This window comes from Lissotriton vulgaris, chromosome 1_1 (assembly GCF_964263255.1).
Source record: "Lissotriton vulgaris chromosome 1_1, aLisVul1.2, whole genome shotgun sequence".
NCBI classification, from domain to species: Eukaryota; Metazoa; Chordata; class Amphibia; order Caudata; family Salamandridae; genus Lissotriton; species Lissotriton vulgaris.
Window position 1 is genome coordinate 1,611,685,537 of NC_141685.1, and position 22,235 is coordinate 1,611,707,771.

Sequence of the window (22,235 nt, forward strand, 5' to 3'; positions counted from 1 at the left end):
TGGTGAATCTTCTGCCACGCTTCCCGGTGTAGAGGAAGTTATTTTACTCCAATTGCGTGCCCTGGCGTGACGAGGGCAGCAGTTGATTTATTATTCTACCCAAAGGCCAAGAAAATGGTGAGGAAAGTATAACATTTCCCTTTCATTATAAATTTAGCACTGGCATTGAACTATTGTGGTAGTTATTTAGATAACCACAAATGTTCATCAGCCGCGTTGGTATGAGGAACACACTACCAGTAGAAGTCAAGCCCTATGTGTGGGGACGAAGAGAAAACGTTGCCATCTATGTAAAGGCGATAACAATATATACATGTTCCGTGACCATGAACAGGAAGTGCAGCTGTCACTTTAGGGAGTGTGAAATACAGTTGAAAATCGGACCGTGAATCTTTCCCATGATGTTTGACATCTCTTTGTAGATTTGCAGTGAGGTTTTGGTTATTAGTGCCAACTACTTATGTAAAGTCCTTACAAATATGTCATCCGTTGTACTGCACTCATTGCTTTGCTTACCAAATTATGTACTCTAACTTGTTGGGCGATTGCAGACATATCTTTTCTTTTATGGGCCATCCTTTCGAATAACAGTAGTATTGAAATTGACAATCTTAGTTCCCGCCGAGAGGAAGGGCATGTCGGTTACAAGCCAGTTAACTAAACTGCAATTAATTTAACTGGTTGGGGCCCACCTTACTATCCAAATGGCAAGACGGGGGGGAGCCACTATTGACAGCTGAGTAATGTTTCTTCACGCTTCAAATCGGTAACCTGTAGCAAGTTTCTTGGGTCTTTGGGAGGTCGCGTGTGTTGTGCCTAGCTCGTGATTGGAAGCTAAGTTTCGACATTTACTTTTTGTTTCTCATTTGATTGGTTTTGAGCCTCTTTTGGCTATGTTACTGGTTGCTATGCAGTTGTTCTCCCCTGCGGTTGGTTGCCATGGCCGTTCCCAGCACCGGGATTGGTTAAGGGGGAGGGATATTTACTTTCCTGTTCTGTGGGCTGATCTCGGTAACCGAAAGTAGGTTTCAGATTTACATTCAGCCGTGCCCCTGCCGCGGAACTGCATGTGCGCCTTGGGAACTTGCGTGTTTGTTGTGGATAAGGGAGCGCTGGCTATGTCCTCTTCCCAAGAGCCAGGGGATTCTGTATGTAATAGGAAGACGGGGGGAAAGAGGCCAAGGAAGCCGAACTACACCTACGAGGAGCTGCAGCTGCTGATCCACACGGTGCACCACAACTACGACTTGTTGTACGGGGAGGGTCAGAGGAAGAACGACCAGCGGCGCAAGGAGGTCTGGCACCGCCTGGTGGAGTCCATCAATGGCCAGGGCGTGGTGGTGCGCACCAAGGACGAGCTGCAGCACAAGTACCGTGACCTGCGGGCCGAGGTGAAGAAGAAGCTGCACGAGATTCAACGGCAGTCGCAGGGTGGTGGAGATGGCGTGCCAGTCTCAGTTTCCCTGACATTGCTGGAGAAGCTGATTGCTGCCAACATCAACCGTAGCTTCGAGCAGCTGCACTGCGCCCTTCCCGGTAAGCGTCATCAGGGGGTTGACGTGCCTCTTGCTGGGAGTAAACTTTACGGCAGATATCGCACGTTTCCTTTCCTTCATTGAGGTTGGAATGAGTTAACTTGGTCTAAAGACGCGTCTAGCTCAAGGCACTAACTTATGTAAGTAAAGTAGACGTCAGCTGCACCCATTTCATACAGCGCAACTGCGGGCGTAGAGTTTTTGCGAGCTTTTACGAAAATGCCCAGTGCACAACCACCACTTGCTGGCTGCCGTGCACATATCCGCACGCACACACGACTCAGATGAGCAAGATATTTACATAGCAAATGAAGTAAGCATTAGGCATCAATTTCTCACTTAAAGAAATGGTTTAATTTAGAACTCAACATTTAAAACATTTTCAATCAAACCCAGTTATCTTGATTAGAAGATTAAAATGTGCACTTTTTATTGTCACCGACCCACGGAGTGAATAAAATGTACTTCTTGAAATTATATATATATTTTTAATTAGATTTTTTTTGTATTACGACTGAGAGATTTTACAGATCTTGGCGGTATATTGTCTAAATAGCCGCCTTTAACCATAATATTTAGTTTGGGAAAGAACCACTCATAGGTTGTCTGGAAGTAAAGTATTTTGCTTCCCCAGCCAAATGTCTGGAACGGCAGTGACCGGTATTAATTAAGTGTCTTTTAACCAGCTGGTTACTTTGCTTGTCTTTGAGGGCAGATGGCGTTGAAATGTGCACTCCCCACAGAGAAACCCTCACTATAAAACACATCTGGGGCCTAAAGCCAATCATCTTTCTCGGTTGAATGATGGCTTGACTCTTGTTCTTCCGCATGGTTGGCATGCATTGGTGGCTGCTGAGTTATGGATCATGTGAGATAGTCCCCAACAATAATAATGGCTCCTCAAGAAAACCAATAAGTGCCTCTTTTAAAGGCTGCTATTTAGACGTTTTACCACCATACTGGAGTTTGGTATAATGTAAACAGTATTGTGTCTGCTGGTGTGAAGAAACAATATCTTCGACTTAACTGCACTCAACCTATGTCTTACAGACCAGCATGTCTTGCACATTTTCGGTAGTATAATATGAAATATATCCTAGAAAACGTTTGGGCTGCTTCACACTGAACCAACTGTGTTTACTTTTAAACTTTACATTGCCAGCTCCCAGATCAGTTGACTGGGGGTGATTGCTTGCATTGTTCAACACTTTGTCCATCATCCCCTTTGGTTTTGCATGGGCACATTCAAAATGATGCAGGTGTCATTCTTGCTTTTTAATTGACCGGGGAAAGAGATCAGTAGATACAAATGTAAATGTTAAGTGTGCAACAGCCAGGCCTCCAAAATCTATATCTATACTACTATAATAAAGGAAGAACTTTGAGGCTTTGAGGTGGGTAAACTCGGGAACCACAGCGCTAATCCACACACCCAATACACAGTTGGAATCGTCAGTGTGTGCAGATGGTTATAGGCTATATAAATTTAAAACAAAAACGTTATTTAAAAAATGTACATTAAAAAAAGTAGTCCCTCCGAAGTAGCGCCGGCCGCGACGTACGTGCTCACGTCAGGAGCGCGGGGAGGAGCGGCATCCAGGAGTGCGACGAGGAGCGGCGGACATGGCGCGGGGGAGGCGCGGTGACGTGAGGAGCAGCGGACAGGCCGGAGGAGCGGTGACCAGCAGCGGTGATGTGACAAGCAGCGGACAGGCGGTAGGAGCGGTGAGGTGGCGGACATGGCGCGGGGAGGAGCGGTGACCTGCAGCGGTGAGGTGACAAGCAGCGGACAGGCGGGAGGAGCGGTGAGGTGACGAGCAGCAGACAGGCGGGAGGAGCGGTGACCAGCGGCAGTGAGGAGCGAGGAGCGGCGGACCGGTAAACTGAGGAGCTCGGGGGAGGAGCGGCGGCTGAGGTAAGGGGACACACAGACAATGTCAGGGCAGGCGGGGGTCGGGGCAGGCGGGGGACGGGCCGGGCGGGGGCCCGGGCTTCTGGACAATGTCGGGGCGGGCGGGGGTCGGGGAAGCCTGATTGCTCCCGGACAAGGTCGGGACGGGCTGCTTGTGGAATAATAAATCTAAATGCCTACAACGGGTGGGGGCTCTACAGAGAAGCGGTTGGAGGGTAGTATTGGGGCAGTGAGAGAAAATAAAAAAAACAAGCATTTGCAATGCAATAGGTCCCGCATTTGCGAGACTTTGAGCTACTGGCATTGTAAATGACAAACCTTTTATCTATGTGTTGGTTTTGAAAACATCATTTAAAATGCCAATAGCTTAAAATTTCGCAAATGCGAGACCTATTGCAGTGCAAATGCTTGTTGATTTACATCTGTCGATCGCCAACGACTGTCCACTTAAACATATGGCACAATTTGTTTACCGCTTTGTTGGATGTTCTATTTTTCTTGTTTTTATGATGTTTGCAAACTTTGCTAGGGAGGCAATGATTGTTGGCTGCATATGCACAATGAATTATCCATTACTAGTTGGGGATCGCAAGCAATTTACAAAATATACAGCACGCATGAATACATATTAGACATTTACCCTTTTGCTTACATCTCAGCAACAGCCGGACAAAAAATAATTGAAAGGCACTCCGTGACAGAAAAGTGTATGCATTTTTTTAATTTGCCAAACTTTCTGCCAGCAGTTTCGGTCTTATGCTCAAAGTCTAATTTGCAAAACCTATGGAAAACATTCTTCCCTTTCAACTTTTGAACAGTTTCAACTTAAGCACAAAATTCTAATTTTCTGAGGCAAATTGGTCATGGGGGTTCAAAGTTACTCCTATGGAGTGAGTTCCTGATAAAATGTTATTGGTTTGATCTCTGTGACACCAAATAGGTTAACAGATTTCGTCATTGGATCCATACATGCTCGCACAGCCTAGAGTGTGCACTTACCTCACACAAATAGGTAAATTAAGGCAGGATTTTTCTCTTAAACGTTTTGCATTTTGTTATTTCTGAATTAATTTACCTATTAGCTTCCAATCTACTCGTGCTCTACGCTCGGCTGGTCAAAATCTGGTCAAAGTACCCCGAATCAAACGAAGCCGAGCAGGCGGACGTTCCTTCCGCTTCCTAGCAGCAAAACTATGGAATGCCTTACCAGCCCACATCCGTGAAATGGAAGGTATTCTTGAATTTAGGAAAGCTATTAAAACATATCGTTTTCCCCATAACTAATCTTTTCTGTATGCCTACCTGTTGATCCCCGTCCTTCTTCTTATGCTGGATTCAGCGCTGGGACGCCCCTTTGCTGGGGCAGCTGAGCGCTTTATAAGACGCTATAACATAACATAACATAACATCTATGTGTTTTGACTTCATATTAGATTTTTTTTTTTGAGATTTTGGGCCAGATGTATCAAAGGGTTTTGCCCATTCTCTGTCTATGGGGAAATGTGTTGATACATCTGGCCCTTTATGTCTGTGTCATGCAGCACGCCATGTTCTGCACAGCGCTGTGTACTTAAAGCAAGGTTTTTGCTTTCCAAATATATTGATTAAAATAAGGACATAATAGAAAGCTGGTCCACATGAAGAGGATCAACTCCTAAATTAATCTAAAACAAAAAAAAAAAATCCTGCTACATGGTTTGAGACAAGAAGGCACACTTTCAACATCCCACAACCAAGCAATCGCCATCTGTTTATGGGCATCCTCAGTCGGGCCTAGAGGATCACCTGGAGGAGCAGGAGACCCTGAAGCCCATTGCTCATTGTGGCCCTAAACCAAGCTGTGATTTCATGAACCGAAGGGACACTGAATTGCCGAAGAGCCGTAATAATTTTTAAAAGACAACGGGCGCGTCATTCTGTGGTCTGCAAAACCGCCCCAATGAACGTTTGCATGCACTGGTGTGCAAAAGGCCCTCTAGCCCCAAATCAACAAAGGCTCTACATCAAACAAAATCTAAAGGACTAGCAGAGTTTTACCTTCAGGAATGGCACACTGCTACCACAGAATCGGACCTCAAAGAAGGTCATACGACCTGTTGCTTTCACACAGGGAATAATGCACAAGTTAAGGGAGACTGACACATGCATCAAGTTGTGATGGCTGACAGGGCGGAAGGGAAGGGAAACACTAGGAATACCCCAGGCAAAGAAGGGTAAAGGGGAGTGTTCAAGCACACAATGCAATACAAGTAATTGGTGATGAGGGTACATAAGCAGGCCAAGCAAATACCTGGGTTAGGGGCCTGGGCACATTGAGGCAAAGGAGTGGGTAGTGGCATAAGCAAGGTAGGCAATGGGGCTGTTGAAGGCGTGGTCTGTATAGCATAACGGACTAAGCTCATGGGCCATTAGGGTCAGTGAGGTAAACAAGAACACGAGGCAAGGGGTGGGTGAGGCCTGAACATGTCAGGGGAAGAAAGCACAAGACCTGTATTTTGAAGGAGAGTGCTATTTAGGAGGGGTAGTTCATAGTCCAAGTGGAGACCAAAGGTGCGAGGAAAAAAAATCAAGATATGGGGGAGAGAACTTGGTATAGGAAGAGTAAAAGGCTCTGCGTTGGGGAACAGCAGAATGATCCGCTCCAGGGAGGAAAGCAAGGCACCCAGTTTGGAAACATGAGGTGGAGCAGGGAGCTGAGGAAGGACCCTTTGGGTGAACAACTGGGAACAGGGTTTAAGGGGATGAGGGTAAGGACCCTGGGAAGGCAGCAAGGTGAGAGGAAGCAGGCAGAAATAAACGAAAACACTAGAAAAGCAAAATGGCAACTGACAAAGCCAGTAAGTCTGGCGTTGGCGGTCAGCCTTTTGACTTTGTCAATGTTTGTTTTGTGTTTTTTACTAAACATTGTTGGTGAAGCTGGGGGGCTCTCAATCTAAAAAAATAAAAATGTCTAAAAGAAAAACATTTTATACAATTAAGGGAATGTCTGAAGGATTTAAGAGGGGAAAAGAAGACTAAAGCTTCCGATATTAGGAGTACAGTTCTTAAACTAAATTAATAAAAAAAATGAAGAAGGAAATTCCGGTCGTTGGGAGAGAGCATGTGATCATTATCCAATTGCAGTTCAAAATCAAATCAAATCAACTTTATTCGGTTTTCGTTATGAAAGCCAAAAAAGTACAGATATATACAATAAATATATTAATAAACATTAAATTCATACTATGTTAAAATTGAAAACAGAACATTTGCTAGAGTTCATTTTTAAGACAAGCTGCTCTTTGTTGTTTTATAAGTTCGTGCGATGCCTGAGACATAATTTTAGATACTGTGCCACAGATTTTGACATTAAGTTGTTTTCCAGGAATTGCAATGCCAAATAGGCAGGGCGGCATCTTCGAATCTTCATTACTTTTAAAATTGGTAATATCCACCTCCTGCGAAGTGGCGTGTAAAATTTGCAAAAGAAAAGAACGTGAATTGTGGACTGAGGGGAAATAAAGTCACAGGGACACACTGAGATATTGTGTGTCCAAACGTTCTGAATAGGAAATAAAACCATAAAGTGAAAAAGGTTGAACCTGAAACGAGTGAGAAGAAGTTTTTCAAATTGTGTATCATGTCGTACTGGAGATATGGTTGGATGGATGGAACCAGTTGTATCATTAAGCAATGTTGAACAGAAGTCTTTCCTATTTCGTTCAGAATCCGTAGTTGATTTAAATGAGACAGACAAAGTGTTTTTAGTTCTTTTTTCGTTATGTCTGTTACTGACTGTGGTTCATTGAAAAATCTCAAAAGGCCAATATCTGACAAAAAGGATTTTACTTAGCACAACCATTTTATCTTTTTCATACACTCTAGTTTCATACAGTCTTCAATTATTGCTCTTGTAAGCTGGCACTCGTCCGTTGCCCAAATTCTGCGCCATAGCATAATGGGCTGGATCTTGATGATGTCGGAAATATGATCCACTCCGAGTTCTAGGTGGCAACCGAAGGTAGTTGTGCTCTTTGGGACGGCCAGTAGGAATTTTAGAAAAGAGTTTTCGACTGTCTGGATTTGTTCAACGTTTGTTATTCCCCACACTCCTGCTCCAAAGGTAGCTGTACTAATGCATTTTGCGTTGTAGATCTTTATCATCTCAGTGGGAGGTCTTTTTCCCAAACGAAGAGAGAAAGCTTTTAGAGCACTGTTCTTATGAGAGACATCTTGCCAATTAAACGCGTCGTCAATAGTGATGCCAAGGTATGGGTACGTTTTAGTTCTTTCAAGGGGCAAATTGTCCACATAGATTGTCTTCACTTTTTTCCCCTTGGTACCGGCATGCATCACATAGGTTTTCTTGATGTTGACTTTTAAATTTAGACTTGTCATGAAAGTACAGTAGTTTTTTAGGGCCCGTTGAAGCTGGACCGGAGTTCGTGCAAGGATCACCGCATCGTCGGCATATAGCAATGCTGGGATCGGTCGCCGGCCCGCTTCTGGAAGATCTTTTACGCCCTGTAACAATGCTGCTTCAAGTTCATTAGTATAGAGCGTGAATAAGAAGGGGGCCAGCACGCACCCTTGCCTGACCCCCTTCTGTATTGGAAAGCTATTTGTTAGTTGGCCTGCCGTCCCGAATCGTACCTTTCCCGTAGCGCCGGAATATAATTCAGGTAGAAAATCTACTATTGGTGTATCAATCCCCATTTGCAGCATTATCAACCAGAGTTTTGAATGTTCCACGCAGTCAAATGCTGCAGTGAGGTCGACGTAGACCATGTGCAGGCTGGATTTTTTCGCTGTTACATATTTTCCGGCCAGTAATGTTAGATTTAGGACTTGGTCCACGGTACTCAAGCCGGCCCTAAACCCGTATTGAAGGTCTGAGAGTGCCTCGTGTTCTTTTGACCACTCCTGCAGTCGATCAAGCAATATCCTCCCTGCCATCTTTCCGACCGAATCCAGGAGGGAGATGGGGCGATAGCAGGAAGGACTATCTCTATTGCCTTTCTTAAAAATAGGCACCAAAATCGATGTTGACCAAGAGTTGGGGAGGTTAATTTCCTTAGCTGCATTTAGTACTTTGGTTAAAAGGGGAGACCAGAGATCTGGTAGGAATTTGTAAATATCCATAGGGACAGTGTTGGACCCGGCCCATTAGGCAGGTTCACCCCTAGACTTTTTGCGTTTTCCTAGCCTATTTATGGAACCTGGTATTGGTGATTTTAGGCCTCTGCGCACTTTTTCACTGTGGTACAGTGTAAAGTGCTTGAGCTCTCTGTGGATGAATGGTGAGTGACCTGCCCTCCCATTGGAATGAATGGGGAATATGTATGCCCATGGTAGTTCCTGATGCGTGGGGAGTGCAGGGGCGAGTTTGGTATGAGAGAACTCGTGAGAATGAATGCTGCAAAATGATGTATGCAGCATGACTGTGTCTAGTCTAGAAGTACTACTTTTGGAAGTTGGAATATTTGTTTAAGTTGGTGCTAGCATGTGATTGGCTGGTGAGCCTGGCCCAGAGTGCATGGGCCTGCTTGTGGATTGACTGTCTGGTTTGAGGATGACAGGGGCTGGAGAGCCCAGGAGGTTGTCTGAAGTCAGCCCATGGATGAAAGGCAGCATCTGCTGCCAGGGAAGTGGGAGGAGATGGCACCTGATAGTGAAGGGCTGTTCCTGTGTAACTACAAAGCTGGCTCCACCTCCCGCTGGGCGACTGACACCTCTGTCCCTGATACTGAAGGGGACTTCCCTCTAAACCAGTCCAGCTGGTTCTCACACTGCCTGCTTCAAAGGACTTCAAAGGTTTTGCACTGTATAAGAAGGGGTTGTATCCCCTTCCAAAATGTTGTTTTCTGACTTGAATCTGCCAGGGGCATGCTGCTGCTGGGGCTCAGGGGGATCCCTGGGCCCTGCCCAGCTCCTGGACATCTGATGGACTGCTGGGGGACTCTTCCTGCCTGTCCCCCTACCTGCTGCACTTCCTGGAGGACTCTTGTGTGTTGGGGGCTATGCTGCTCCCTCCCCTGGACTGCTAAGGTCCTGGACTGCTGAAGGACTTTTGGCTTGCTTTTGCCAAGGCTTATTCTAGCCTGGAAGCGCCTGGATGACTTTGCTACTGAGTGCGCCTGGGAGCGCTTTATTTTTAAACCCTTCTTGGTCCTCCAGCGCTGGGGAGCGCTGGGAATTGCCTGCAGCGCTTGAGAGCGCTTTATGTGCCTTATTCCGCTTTTCTCTGCCGCTGCCCGGGGCCCACACTCATCAGAGCCCTTGGCCGGGGATTGCCGAGAAACCGAAGCATCCGCGCTCCCATTGGCGGAGCGCGACGAGCCCCCTCAGTGACGCCGCGCTGGGATTGGCCCCAGCCCCGCCGCGTCATTGGCAGAGCCGCGCAGCGATTGGCTGAGGCGTCAGCGTCATCGGAGGCTTGTCCCGGGAGCCGCACTGCCATTGGCTGGCTCCCGGGTGTCTGCTGAGGCCGCCATGAGGGAGTCAGGCCGAAGAATGGACCTGGAGTCACGAGAGCTCCGCTGTCCGGTGTCCCGGTCCCGAGATGGGGGACTGGGTGAAGCGTGGCCCGCTGCTGGGGCTCCCGTGTGCTGAGGGAGCCCCAGGGAGAGAGAGAAGACGGCGCGCGACCGGTGAGTGGGGCCGGAGAAGGGGAGGGGCGCCGGGACACATTGTCGGTGTCCGCCCCCCCCCCAGTAGCGCGAACTCGCGCTTCAGGTCAGAGGGAAGCCACGAGGGCTTCAAGGGCGGCCCCGGCTGGCAGCGGGTCGCCCCAACGCGTGTAGAGCCCCGAGAGGCTCCTTGCCCCTATCGTGTGTTCAGAGCCATGGAGGCTCTAAGGGGGCAGATTTGTTTTACGGGCCCAGAGAGGCTTGGGGGCCATTTCCATAACGTCGAGCCCCAGAGGGGGCTCCAACGACCCCACGGATGTCCTAAGAGCCTGCTAGGCTCAGAGGGGGTATTTTGTTGAAGAGCCAGAGGGCTCCAACGTTTGGCCACAGTGGTTGTTTTAGAGCCTGTGTGGCTCCAGCATGGCGAAGTTTGCGCCCAAGGGTCAGTGAGGACCCTGTCGCAGTTTATTTTATTGCAATGCCCAGGTGCCCAGCACTTTGTGGGCACCTGCCACGTTTAGGCTTTTGTACTTTGGACTGGTGCTGCATGGCAGCGCGCCCTGACATTGGAACCAGGGCATCTTTGCCCCATCAAGGCCGGTTGGCCTAGGGACTGCCACAGGTGGTGGCTTATGTAGTGTTGGCGCAATGTGCTTTCTATGCTTTTAATAAGAATTGCCTACTGTGTGTTTTTGCGCTATTGACTTATGTTATGGCACCTCTGAATGTTTATGCATTATGTGTCTTCCTTTCCATGCGCTGCACCTCTGAATGGTTAGTCATCATGTGTCTTCTTGCGCTGCACCCCTGAATGTATTTTATTGCATCATGTGCTCTATTCTTACTCCTCTGAATGTGTTCATGCATCATGGGTAAGGTGTTCTGGTTTATGCCCCTAAATGTGGTTATTCTTAGGTGGTTGTCTTTTTTCTACTCCTCTGAATGTAGGTTTATTACATCATGAGTAATGTATTCTTTCTTAGACCCCTAATGCTGTGTGATACTTAGGTGGTTCTTCTTTCTTAGTACAGGTGGTCCTAGTAAGGTCCTGGTTCCTGTTACCAGTGGTTACTGGTGGTTATCTTTGATTATTATTTTATGTTACATTTATTCTTTATTCTAGAAGTGATTTGATATTCTACATTTTATCTAGAAGTGCTATATCTGAATATGACAGTGGCCCTTGTGGCCCTGTCTTGTGTACATAATCCCTGTGAATATTGCCCGTGCCAGTTGGCACCATGTATATGTGTGATTTTATCTGATGTGTTTTTACAATACAGAAGTTATTTTTATAATAACCTTGTGTGGAGTCTCTTTTGTGGTGTGCCTAGTATGTTGTTGCTGTTGTGCGCTGGCGCAAATGCTTTACACATTGCCTCCGAGTTTAGCCTTACTGCTTGAGCCAAGCTACCAAGGGGGTGAGCAGAGGTTATCTTGGCGTGTGACTTCCTTGCCCTGACTAGAATGGTGGTTTCTGCCTGGCTATGGCGTCAGCCTTAGCCTACCAGAAATAGCCAGTTCTAACAGACAGAGTCTGGTCCTGGCGCTTTGCCATTTTTTGCAGACTTTATAGCTTTCGCTGTTTCATTGATATTGAAATGTATTTGTATTGGATATTCCACCGGTGGGAGAGGGGGCAGGGGAGTTGTATCTCCGGGTTTGGTCTCTCCAAAGACCCCTGAAAAATGGTGCACCCAGTCCTCCGCGTTCATAGCGACGTCTAAGGAGGGACCTTCGTTGTTTTCAGCTAAGAATGGGCTCTTAACTATTTTCCAAAAGGCTGCACTGTCTTTTGATGTGCTGCTATTTAGAAGTTGAGTCCAGAGGTTACCTTGTATCTCTTTTTTCCTTTTTTTGAGTGCATGCGTATATGATTTCCTTAATTGGATTATCTCCTCTCTGTTTCTTTCTTTTTTGCTAATGCTTTCTTTAGATCCGAATAAGCTTTTGTACAGTGCGTATTAAACCAACCTTTTCTTATTATGTTGTTTTGTTTGCTGGGTTTAGTTAGTTCATTGGGTATCGTTTTCACTATTGCGTTGTAGCCAGTCAAAAGTTCTGAGGCAGTTGTAGAGGGGTTTAAACAATTGTCAATATCTGTCCTGCATTTTTTAATTATACTTGCGCTGGTAGTTTCTTGATCTAGATTGGTCCATTTTAGAGTAAAGCCATTTAATCTGTTCAATGTGAGTGTTCCTTGATGCAGGATACCCAGATGGTCCTTAACTTTGTTTTTTTGGTAGTCGGGTTCTAGATACGTTAATCTAAGTGGGTAATGATCACTGAGTGCGTTGTTGTTCACTTCGAAGTGCTTTATGCGTGTAGCTTTATTGGTTGAAACTAGGATATAGTCTATTAACGTTTCAACGCCTCTTCCATGGAAGGTTGATGTAAATTGGGTCGTCGGCGTCATTATCATGTTCGCAAACCCTATGTCTAACTCGAACATGATAGCCTGCATGTTATTGCCTTCCTCCGTGTGAGAGAAATGAATTAAAGGGTTTTCTTGTTCATCTGTGATCCCACAGGTAGAGGCGTTGCATTATTGCATATATGAAGGTTGAAGTCTCCACCCCAGATTATTGAGTGTGTGACTTTGGCATACTTGCTTTTTAAATCGTTTGTCACTTCGCAAATTTCGCTTAGGGTTTTGGTTAGCTCCGTCAGGGTCATTGTTATGGCTGGATTTTCTGAGTAAATGGGATCAGCCCCCAGGGGCCCCTATGACCCAGCCAAAACGTACTCACCTTCCCTCCTTAGACAGTATTCACAATGGATATATACATATATATATATATATATATATAGGTCGTACCTAAGGATGGGGAATATACATAGATTTTCTACAATATCTTATTCACATCAGTTGGTCTCGCGGCCACCCCGACCCAGACCGGTCTACCCTAGGGCAGATCTGACACACAATCCTGTGCGTCTACACATGGGCCTGCAGAACCCAATGCTCCCTTTTCCAAACTGTTCGCAATCCTGCGAAACTACACGCCAGTATCCTCCCTGGCGTTCTCACTTATTCAAGCCACAATCCTGTGGGTATAGGCGCTGGTCTCCCACCCAACGTTCTCACTAACGCCGCATATCAACGACGACCACATTCCTATGAACCATTATCAGGACAATATCTCAGTTACCTACTCGGGATAAAACTATAATAATGACTTTTGATACGGTTCCCAAATTATAGGGTGTACCTCCTATTCTTGACATCAAAGGTCCACTCACTCCCTCTTTGTTCGATCACTATTTACCTGATCGGGAGTTCACATCCGCTCACATAAACAACGCTCGGCTAGGAGATGCATTTACCAAGATTGAACATGAACACGAGGCACACGATAATTCCATAAGAATTAGGATATTTATTAACAATAGACACAAATCACATTACTATGCAACATAACTTCTGCAAAAAGGGTAAAGATTAGAGTGCACGTTCTATTAGAGCTGGTCGGACGTCACCTGATTAATGTGAAGTTTGGGCTCGGCAGTCATCTAGGTTCCCTTCTCGTCTCTGTATCCTGGCTCGCCTTGCAGTCACACCCCAGCCGTCACAAGTACACGTCTGCACCGCTAGGCTCAACCTCGTCTGCTTCCCTTCAGGACACCGGAACCTTGCTGATTATTAGATACCGCCTCTTTCTCTCTCTGTATCAGTGCGCTCCGCGCTAATTCTCGCTCAGTCTTTCTCAGAGAGTTTTGGTCTTAATCTTTCTCGAACTTCAAAGATGGCAACTGTCCGCCACGAGATGAGTAATGGCAGAGATGCTAACGGCTAGATGCCGCCTACGGACTAACTCAAAAACTGACTAACACCTTCGCTAATATCAAAGCCCGTTCCTTCATGGAAATTCACGGCCAGTAACCTGCCGCCCACCAAATTCTTGTACCTCCCCGTACCAAGGACACTTTCCCAGCCGGCCGGCCTGAAGTTGTGTCTTCGGAGTGGAGAAAAATACATTCCTTCGATAAGGGTCAGCCTGAACCGGTTCTCTCCAAGCGAACAACAGCTTGAAACTAAAACACTACATTTGACCTAGAAAGCCTTCTCGGCTACCGGGCAGAAAGCAAAATGGAGTCTGTCTCGTTTAAGGCCTACGGAGCCCACAATATGCATAGCTCCATGGAAAATAGCCCAGCATGTTAGCAAATGAGCAAATCATAACTAATACTTATATATCTATCCCCTAACTTAAATTCATAAGCCTTACTTTAAGGAAAATGGCACGAAAATGCCCTAATATATGTAACAAGGGGTGGTGAGGGACAGAGTCTCTGAATTAAACAGAATACTCTCACCCAGTCAAGAGATCAGGGCTAGATCCAACACCGTTTTTTAGCTCACTGCACCATCCCAGTTTCAGAACCTGGCTGTATGCAAATTAGTCTGTTCCTGTCCCAGTGCATGATGGGAACAGGGCAAACCAAACTACAAAAGCCAATTCTTACACTGGGAAGGAAACAAGCTACCGGGGACCGGTTTCTGGCATTTCAGCCGTCTTCGGCCCGGCTTGCTTGAATCCTGATGGTGCAATGAACAAGGGACTCACATCTGAGTATACCCTTCCACGCTTAGGGTGGACAAAAATATTTACAACAAGGGGTGGTGAGGGACAGAGTCTCTGAATTAAACAGAATACTCTCACCCAGTCAAGAGATCAGGGCTAGATCCAACACCGTTTTTTAGCTCACTGCACCATCCCAGTTTCAGAACCTGGCTGTATGCAAATTAGTCTGTTCCTGTCCCAGTGCATGATGGGAACAGGGCAAACCAAACTACAAAAGCCAATTCTTACACTGGGAAGGAAACAAGCTACCGGGGACCGGTTTCTGGCATTTCAGCCGTCTTCGGCCCGGCTTGCTTGAATCCTGATGGTGCAATGAACAAGGGACTCACATCTGAGTATACCATTCCACGCTTAGGGTGGACAAAAATATTTACAACAAGGGGTGGTGAGGGACAGAGTCTCTGAATTAAACAGAATACTCTCACCCAGTCAAGAGATCAGGGCTAGATCCAACACCGTTTTTTAGCTCACTGCACCATCCCAGTTTCAGAACCTGGCTGTATGCAAATTAGTCTGTTCCTGTCCCAGTGCATGATGGGAACAGGGCAAACCAAACTACAAAAGCCAATTCTTACACTGGGAAGGAAACAAGCTACCGGGGACCGGTTTCTGGCATTTCAGCCGTCTTCGGCCCGGCTTGCTTGAATCCTGATGGTGCAATGAACAAGGGACTCACATCTGAGTATACCCTTCCACGCTTAGGGTGGACAAAAATATTTACAACAAGGGGTGGTGAGGGACAGAGTCTCTGAATTAAACAGAATACTCTCACCCAGTCAAGAGATCAGGGCTAGATCCAACACCGTTTTTTAGCTCACTGCACCATCCCAGTTTCAGAACCTGGCTGTATGCAAATTAGTCTGTTCCTGTCCCAGTGCATGATGGGAACAGGGCAAACCAAACTACAAAAGCCAATTCTTACACTGGGAAGGAAACAAGCTACCGGGGACCGGTTTCTGGCATTTCAGCCGTCTTCGGCCCAGCTTGCTTGAATCCTGATGGTGCAATGAACAAGGGACTCACATCTGAGTATACCCTTCCACGCTTAGGGTGGACAAAAATATTTACAACAAGGGGTGGTGAGGGACAGAGTCTCTGAATTAAACAGAATACTCTCACCCAGTCAAGAGATCAGGGCTAGATCCAACACCGTTTTTTAGCTCACTGCACCATCCCAGTTTCAGAACCTGGCTGTATGCAAATTAGTCTGTTCCTGTCCCAGTGCATGATGGGAACAGGGCAAACCAAACTACAAAAGCCAATTCTTACACTGGGAAGGAAACAAGCTACCGGGGACCGGTTTCTGGCATTTCAGCCGTCTTCGGCCCGGCTTGCTTGAATCCTGATGGTGCAATGAACAAGGGACTCACATCTGAGTATACCCTTCCACGCTTAGGGTGGACAAAAATATTTACAACAAGGGGTGGTGAGGGACAGAGTCTCTGAATTAAACAGAATACTCTCACCCAGTCAAGAGATCAGGGCTAGATCCAACACCGTTTTTTAGCTCACTGCACCATCCCAGTTTCAGAACCTGGCTGTATGCAAATTAGTCTGTTCCTGTCCCAGTGCATGATGGGAACAGGGCAAACCAAACTACAAAAGCCAATTCTTACACTGGGAAGGAAACAAGCTACCGGGGACCGGTTTCTGGCATTTCAGCCGTCTTCGGCCCGGCTTGCTTGAATCCTGATGGTGCAATGAACAAGGGACTCACATCTGAGTATACCCTTCCACGCTTAGGGTGGACAAAAATATTTACAACAAGGGGTGGTGAGGGACAGAGTCTCTGAATTAAACAGAATACTCTCACCCAGTCAAGAGATCAGGGCTAGATCCAACACCGTTTTTTAGCTCACTGCACCATCCCAGTTTCAGAACCTGGCTGTATGCAAATTAGTCTGTTCCTGTCCCAGTGCATGATGGGAACAGGGCAAACCAAACTACAAAAGCCAATTCTTACACTGGGAAGGAAACAAGCTACCGGGGACCGGTTTCTGGCATTTCAGCCGTCTTCGGCCCGGCTTGCTTGAATCCTGATGGTGCAATGAACAAGGGACTCACATCTGAGTATACCCTTCCACGCTTAGGGTGGACAAAAATATTTACAACAAGGGGTGGTGAGGGACAGAGTCTCTGAATTAAACAGAATACTCTCACCCAGTCAAGAGATCAGGGCTAGATCCAACACCGTTTTTTAGCTCACTGCACCATCCCAGTTTCAGAACCTGGCTGTATGCAAATTAGTCTGTTCCTGTCCCAGTGCATGATGGGAACAGGGCAAACCAAACTACAAAAGCCAATTCTTACACTGGGAAGGAAACAAGCTACCGGGGACCGGTTTCTGGCATTTCAGCCGTCTTCGGCCCGGCTTGCTTGAATCCTGATGGTGCAATGAACAAGGGACTCACATCTGAGTATACCCTTCCACGCTTAGGGTGGACAAAAATATTTACAACAAGGGGTGGTGAGGGACAGAGTCTCTGAATTAAACAGAATACTCTCACCCAGTCAAGAGATCAGGGCTAGATCCAACACCGTTTTTTAGCTCACTGCACCATCCCAGTTTCAGAACCTGGCTGTATGCAAATTAGTCTGTTCCTGTCCCAGTGCATGATGGGAACAGGGCAAACCAAACTACAAAAGCCAATTCTTACACTGGGAAGGAAACAAGCTACCGGGGACCGGTTTCTGGCATTTCAGCCGTCTTCGGCCCGGCTTGCTTGAATCCTGATGGTGCAATGAACAAGGGACTCACATCTGAGTATACCCTTCCACGCTTAGGGTGGACAAAAATATTTACAACAAGGGGTGGTGAGGGACAGAGTCTCTGAATTAAACAGAATACTCTCACCCAGTCAAGAGATCAGGGCTAGATCCAACACCGTTTTTTAGCTCACTGCACCATCCCAGTTTCAGAACCTGGCTGTATGCAAATTAGTCTGTTCCTGTCCCAGTGCATGATGGGAACAGGGCAAACCAAACTACAAAAGCCAATTCTTACACTGGGAAGGAAACAAGCTACCGGGGACCGGTTTCTGGCATTTCAGCCGTCTTCGGCCCGGCTTGCTTGAATCCTGATGGTGCAATGAACAAGGGACTCACATCTGAGTATACCCTTCCACGCTTAGGGTGGACAAAAATATTTACAACAAGGGGTGGTGAGGGACAGAGTCTCTGAATTAAACAGAATACTCTCACCCAGTCAAGAGATCAGGGCTAGATCCAACACCGTTTTTTAGCTCACTGCACCATCCCAGTTTCAGAACCTGGCTGTATGCAAATTAGTCTGTTCCTGTCCCAGTGCATGATGGGAACAGGGCAAACCAAACTACAAAAGCCAATTCTTACACTGGGAAGGAAACAAGCTACCGGGGACCGGTTTCTGGCATTTCAGCCGTCTTCGGCCCGGCTTGCTTGAATCCTGATGGTGCAATGAACAAGGGACTCACATCTGAGTATACCCTTCCACGCTTAGGGTGGACAAAAATATTTACAACAAGGGGTGGTGAGGGACAGAGTCTCTGAATTAAACAGAATACTCTCACCCAGTCAAGAGATCAGGGCTAGATCCAACACCGTTTTTTAGCTCACTGCACCATCCCAGTTTCAGAACCTGGCTGTATGCAAATTAGTCTGTTCCTGTCCCAGTGCATGATGGGAACAGGGCAAACCAAACTACAAAAGCCAATTCTTACACTGGGAAGGAAACAAGCTACCGGGGACCGGTTTCTGGCATATACTCAGACATGAGTCCCTTTCTCACTGCTCCATCAGGATTCAAGCAAGCCGGGCCGAAGAAGGCTGAAATGCCAGAAACCGGTCCCCGGTAGCTTGTCTCCTTTCTGGTGAAGAATTGGCTTGGTAGTTTAGTCTGCCCTGTTCCCATGATGCACTGGGCCAGGGACAGACTGATTTGCATATAGCCAGGTTCTGAGCTGGGATGGGGCAGTGAGATAAATAACGGTGATGGATCAAGCCCTGATCTTTGGACTGGGTAAGAGTGGTCTGTTTAACTCAGACACTCTGTTCATCACCACCCCCTTTTTGTAAATCTAATATATGTAAGACAGGGTCCCTATCTATAGTCCTAATCCCTATGCTATGGGGGTGATAGGCTGGAGTCACTCTCCATCATTCTCCTTCTCCAAAGAGCCAGCAAAAAGGCAGCCATTACAGTCATGTTGTTATAAAAGTTTATTATAGTGTAAACTTCTTGATTGGTTATTTTAATGTTGATGATCTGATAATTATGGTGAAGCAATATAGGCGTAATTTCCTGACAGGGCCAGAGGTTGGAGATAATTAGGCCCCCTTTACTTCTCCCTGAGTTTGATTTTATTGCATGGGAAAAGTATGTTTTGTATCCCACCAGATGAATTGGATCGTTCAGCCATGTCTCCTGAAGACAGATTAGGGCGTTTGTGTGAACCAGATCTAGAATTTTTTTTTCGAGATGTTTAGATGCTAGGCCCGCCACGTTCCAGAATAACATATTCCTCTCAAGTTCTGTACTGGTATCAGCAGGTGGCGGTAGCTGGGCGACAAATTCTACGTCTGCTAATATGTTGGAGGGATCCGTGTTCGGAATTGCAGTGCATGTATGTTTATTAGAGGCAGTGTGTAGCAAAGTCGGAGATCTAGTACAAAACTTGGAACGGTGAAGACACTCTTTGGGCTGATTACTTGCGTTTTGAGTTATAGTTTTTGGTGTGTAATCATCTGATCTAGTTTTTAGTGTACTTTGGGCTTTGTCAGACGTCTTACTCTTTAGGTGATTAGCTGGAGAAGTTGAGTGAGCCCTGATTTTGGGCAGAGGGCTCGTGGTGTAAGACTGTGATGGTGGTCAGTCGACCATGTCTAGGCAACTGTAGTTATTGAATGTTGGAATTCCGGTCCAGGGTTCTCTATACGGATGTTGATGTACTCTCCTGCCGTAATTGTTCCAGTCACCTCGATCTCTGTGATCGTAGCCCCAATCCCCCTGGAAATGGTACCTTTGATTGTTTCCTTGACCCCAGTCACCCTGATTCCAGTTTCTTGGTCCATGGTCAGATTGATCCCAGGACCAGTTTGATGGCCAGTTAGGGTTCTCGAGGCGATGGATTTGTCGAGGGTAAAAAAAGGATAGACGTTTAACGTCTATTCCTTCGTTGTTTTCCGGTGTGTCCCATGAGCATATATAGTCCACTGCGCGGGGATTTTCAAAGTTGACTATTATGCAGTCACCGGGGATTGTTTTTGGCTGGTGGCCTATCCAAGAGGCCCTTCTCACTGTAGTAATTCTGGTGATGTTATTTGGGTGATTGGGCCTGTTGATGTTTAGCCAGTAGCGTGTTTTATTTAGTAAAGACCAGGTTGGTTCGTCTGTGTCTTTACTTAATTCAGGAACCCCAGTTAGTATGACAACAAAGGGTGCTGCTTCCGGTGGGAGATTTACTAATTTTGGCCATCTTCTCTTTGGTCGTTCTGGTTTATTTGTTTGCTTCTGTGGCTGTTCTTGGCGAGGTGTACTCTGTGCTGGTGGTATAGAGGGGGTTGTTACAGGTAAGGCTTTTGCAGGGGTAGGGTTTACTGATGGTTGAATTTGTGGACCAGAAGTAGTTTTAATATTATCTGGGATGGTCTTGGTTTTTGATGGAAGAATTTGATTTTGATTCTTTTGATGAGTCTGCTTTTTCTCCTGTTTTTGCGGTTGTAGTATTTGTGGTAGCCATTTTGTTCACTAATTGTTTTGATTTATTTGTGGGATTAGTTTTTCCGGAGATGGTACTAGGGCCTGGTAAAACTGGAATGTCTTTGTTTCTTACGTTAGAAGTTGTTTTGGAGGATTAATACGGCTACTTGATTTTCTATAGTTTGTAAACTTTTTTGTATAGGTTGTAGCTGATATTTTACTATTTTCATGATTTCTTTTAGCAAAGATGAATGTGCCTTGGAATTATGTGTTTCTTGTTGAATGGGGAACCAATATTTCTTGCCGATTCTGTTTAGAGTTAGGTTTGTTGGTATGGTTTTCGACTATGAGAACATCGGAAATGATGTTACTATTAAGTTCTGTAGAGACGATGTTCTGTCGGTTTTGGTCGTTGGGAAATAAATCAGAGTCAGAATTTGTAGCAACGATATGTATTGGGCTTTTTAGGCGTGGTTCTTTATGATTCAGTTGTTTGGGAATTGCTCCTTCCCTGATTCCTCTTAGTTCAGGCTGTGTTAATTCTGGCTGTATTGAGTGGTTTAATGTTGGCTGCGGACTTGCGAAAATATCAGGGGTCTGCTCGAGACCCTGGGTCAGTTGTGAGTCAGACAGTTGTGAAGATACTGATAGGTCAACTGTATTTGGTATTGCATGTATATCGGCGTTTGTTTCCGAAGTCGTCTTGTTTTGAGGTAAAGGGTTTGGGGTTTTAGCCTGTGCCAGCATACCCATAGATGAGCGTTTTGCTTGATCTAGCTCATATGAGACACGTCGATCAATCAACAATACTGTTTGATCAATGGTTTGATTCACTTTATTGAGAAATTGGTCGATAGGACCTACTGTGCTCGCCATGTTTTTTAGGGTTTTGCTTCTGGAGCCTCTTGTAGTCATTATATCTTTTACGACTGGGTGAAAGAGAGTGAATAGACTTAGCCTAAATGTAAGATCGCGGGTGAATAAAAAATCGTTATGTGATTTACTTGCATGCCCTTCCACAAGGTTTTACCTTGACGTGGTTGTTAGGAGGGTGGGCCCGGCCCAGTCTCCTCCGGTCTGTGACGGGCCCACCCTTGGCCCAGGCTTCGCCCAGCGTCCCGCGAGGGGGACCAGTGACGCCCTTTATGCGCCTCCTGGCGCGGCTTGCTGTGGGTGTGGCTGGAGACCTCGAGGGCTGCCGGGAGTTGTAGGCAGCCCCTCGCCTCACTCCGCTCGGCGGCCCCGCTGTTAGATGACACGTACCAGCAGGACGGCGGGAGGGTGGCGGTAGGAGGTCTCAACAGCCCGAGGGTGAGTTGGTGGGTCCTTCCTCTTCTCAGCGCGATGCAGGTCAAAGCAGAGTGTGGGTCAGTTCCAAACAGAACAGCGTGTCACAGCTCGCTGTATCAGTGACGCCCTTTATGCGCCTCCTGGCGCGGCTTGCTGGGGGTGTGGCTGGAGACCTCGAGGGCTTCCGGGAGTTGTAGGCAGCCCCTCGCCTCACTCCGCTCGGCGGCCCCGCTGTTAGATGACACGTACCAGCAGGACAGCAGGAGGGTGGCGGTAGGAGGTCTCAACAGCCCGAGGGTGAGTTGGTGGGTCCTTCCTCTTCTCAGCGCGATGCAGGTCAAAGCAGAGTGTGGGTCAGTTCCAAACAGAACAGCGTGTCACAGCTCGCTGTATCAGTGACGCCCTTTATGCGCCTCCTGGCGCGGCTTGCTGGGGGTGTGGCTGGAGACCTCGAGGGCTGCCGGGAGTTGTAGGCAGCCCCTCGCCTCACTCCGCTCGGCTGCCCCGCTGTTAGATGACACGTACCAGCAGGACGGCGGGAGGGTGGCGGTAGGAGGTCTCAACAGCCCGAGGTTGAGTTGGTGGGTCCTTCCTCTTCTCAGCGCGATGCAGGTCAAAGCAGAGTGT

The 22,235-nt window shown here is 46.8% G+C and overlaps 1 protein-coding gene across 1 annotated transcript in view; it reads left to right on the forward strand.

Annotated features, from left to right (window-relative positions):
* Positions 1 to 1,014: 1,014 nt before the first annotated feature.
* The window catches only part of LOC147750886 (uncharacterized), an 84,278-nt gene continuing 63,057 nt past the window's right edge, over positions 1,015 to 22,235 (forward strand). The window contains exon 1 of the mRNA XM_086918461.1: positions 1,015 to 1,536. Within this exon, the coding sequence (XP_086774587.1) occupies positions 1,068 to 1,536 (469 nt within the window). The 5' untranslated portion in view covers positions 1,015 to 1,067. The remainder of the gene's footprint in view (positions 1,537 to 22,235) is intronic.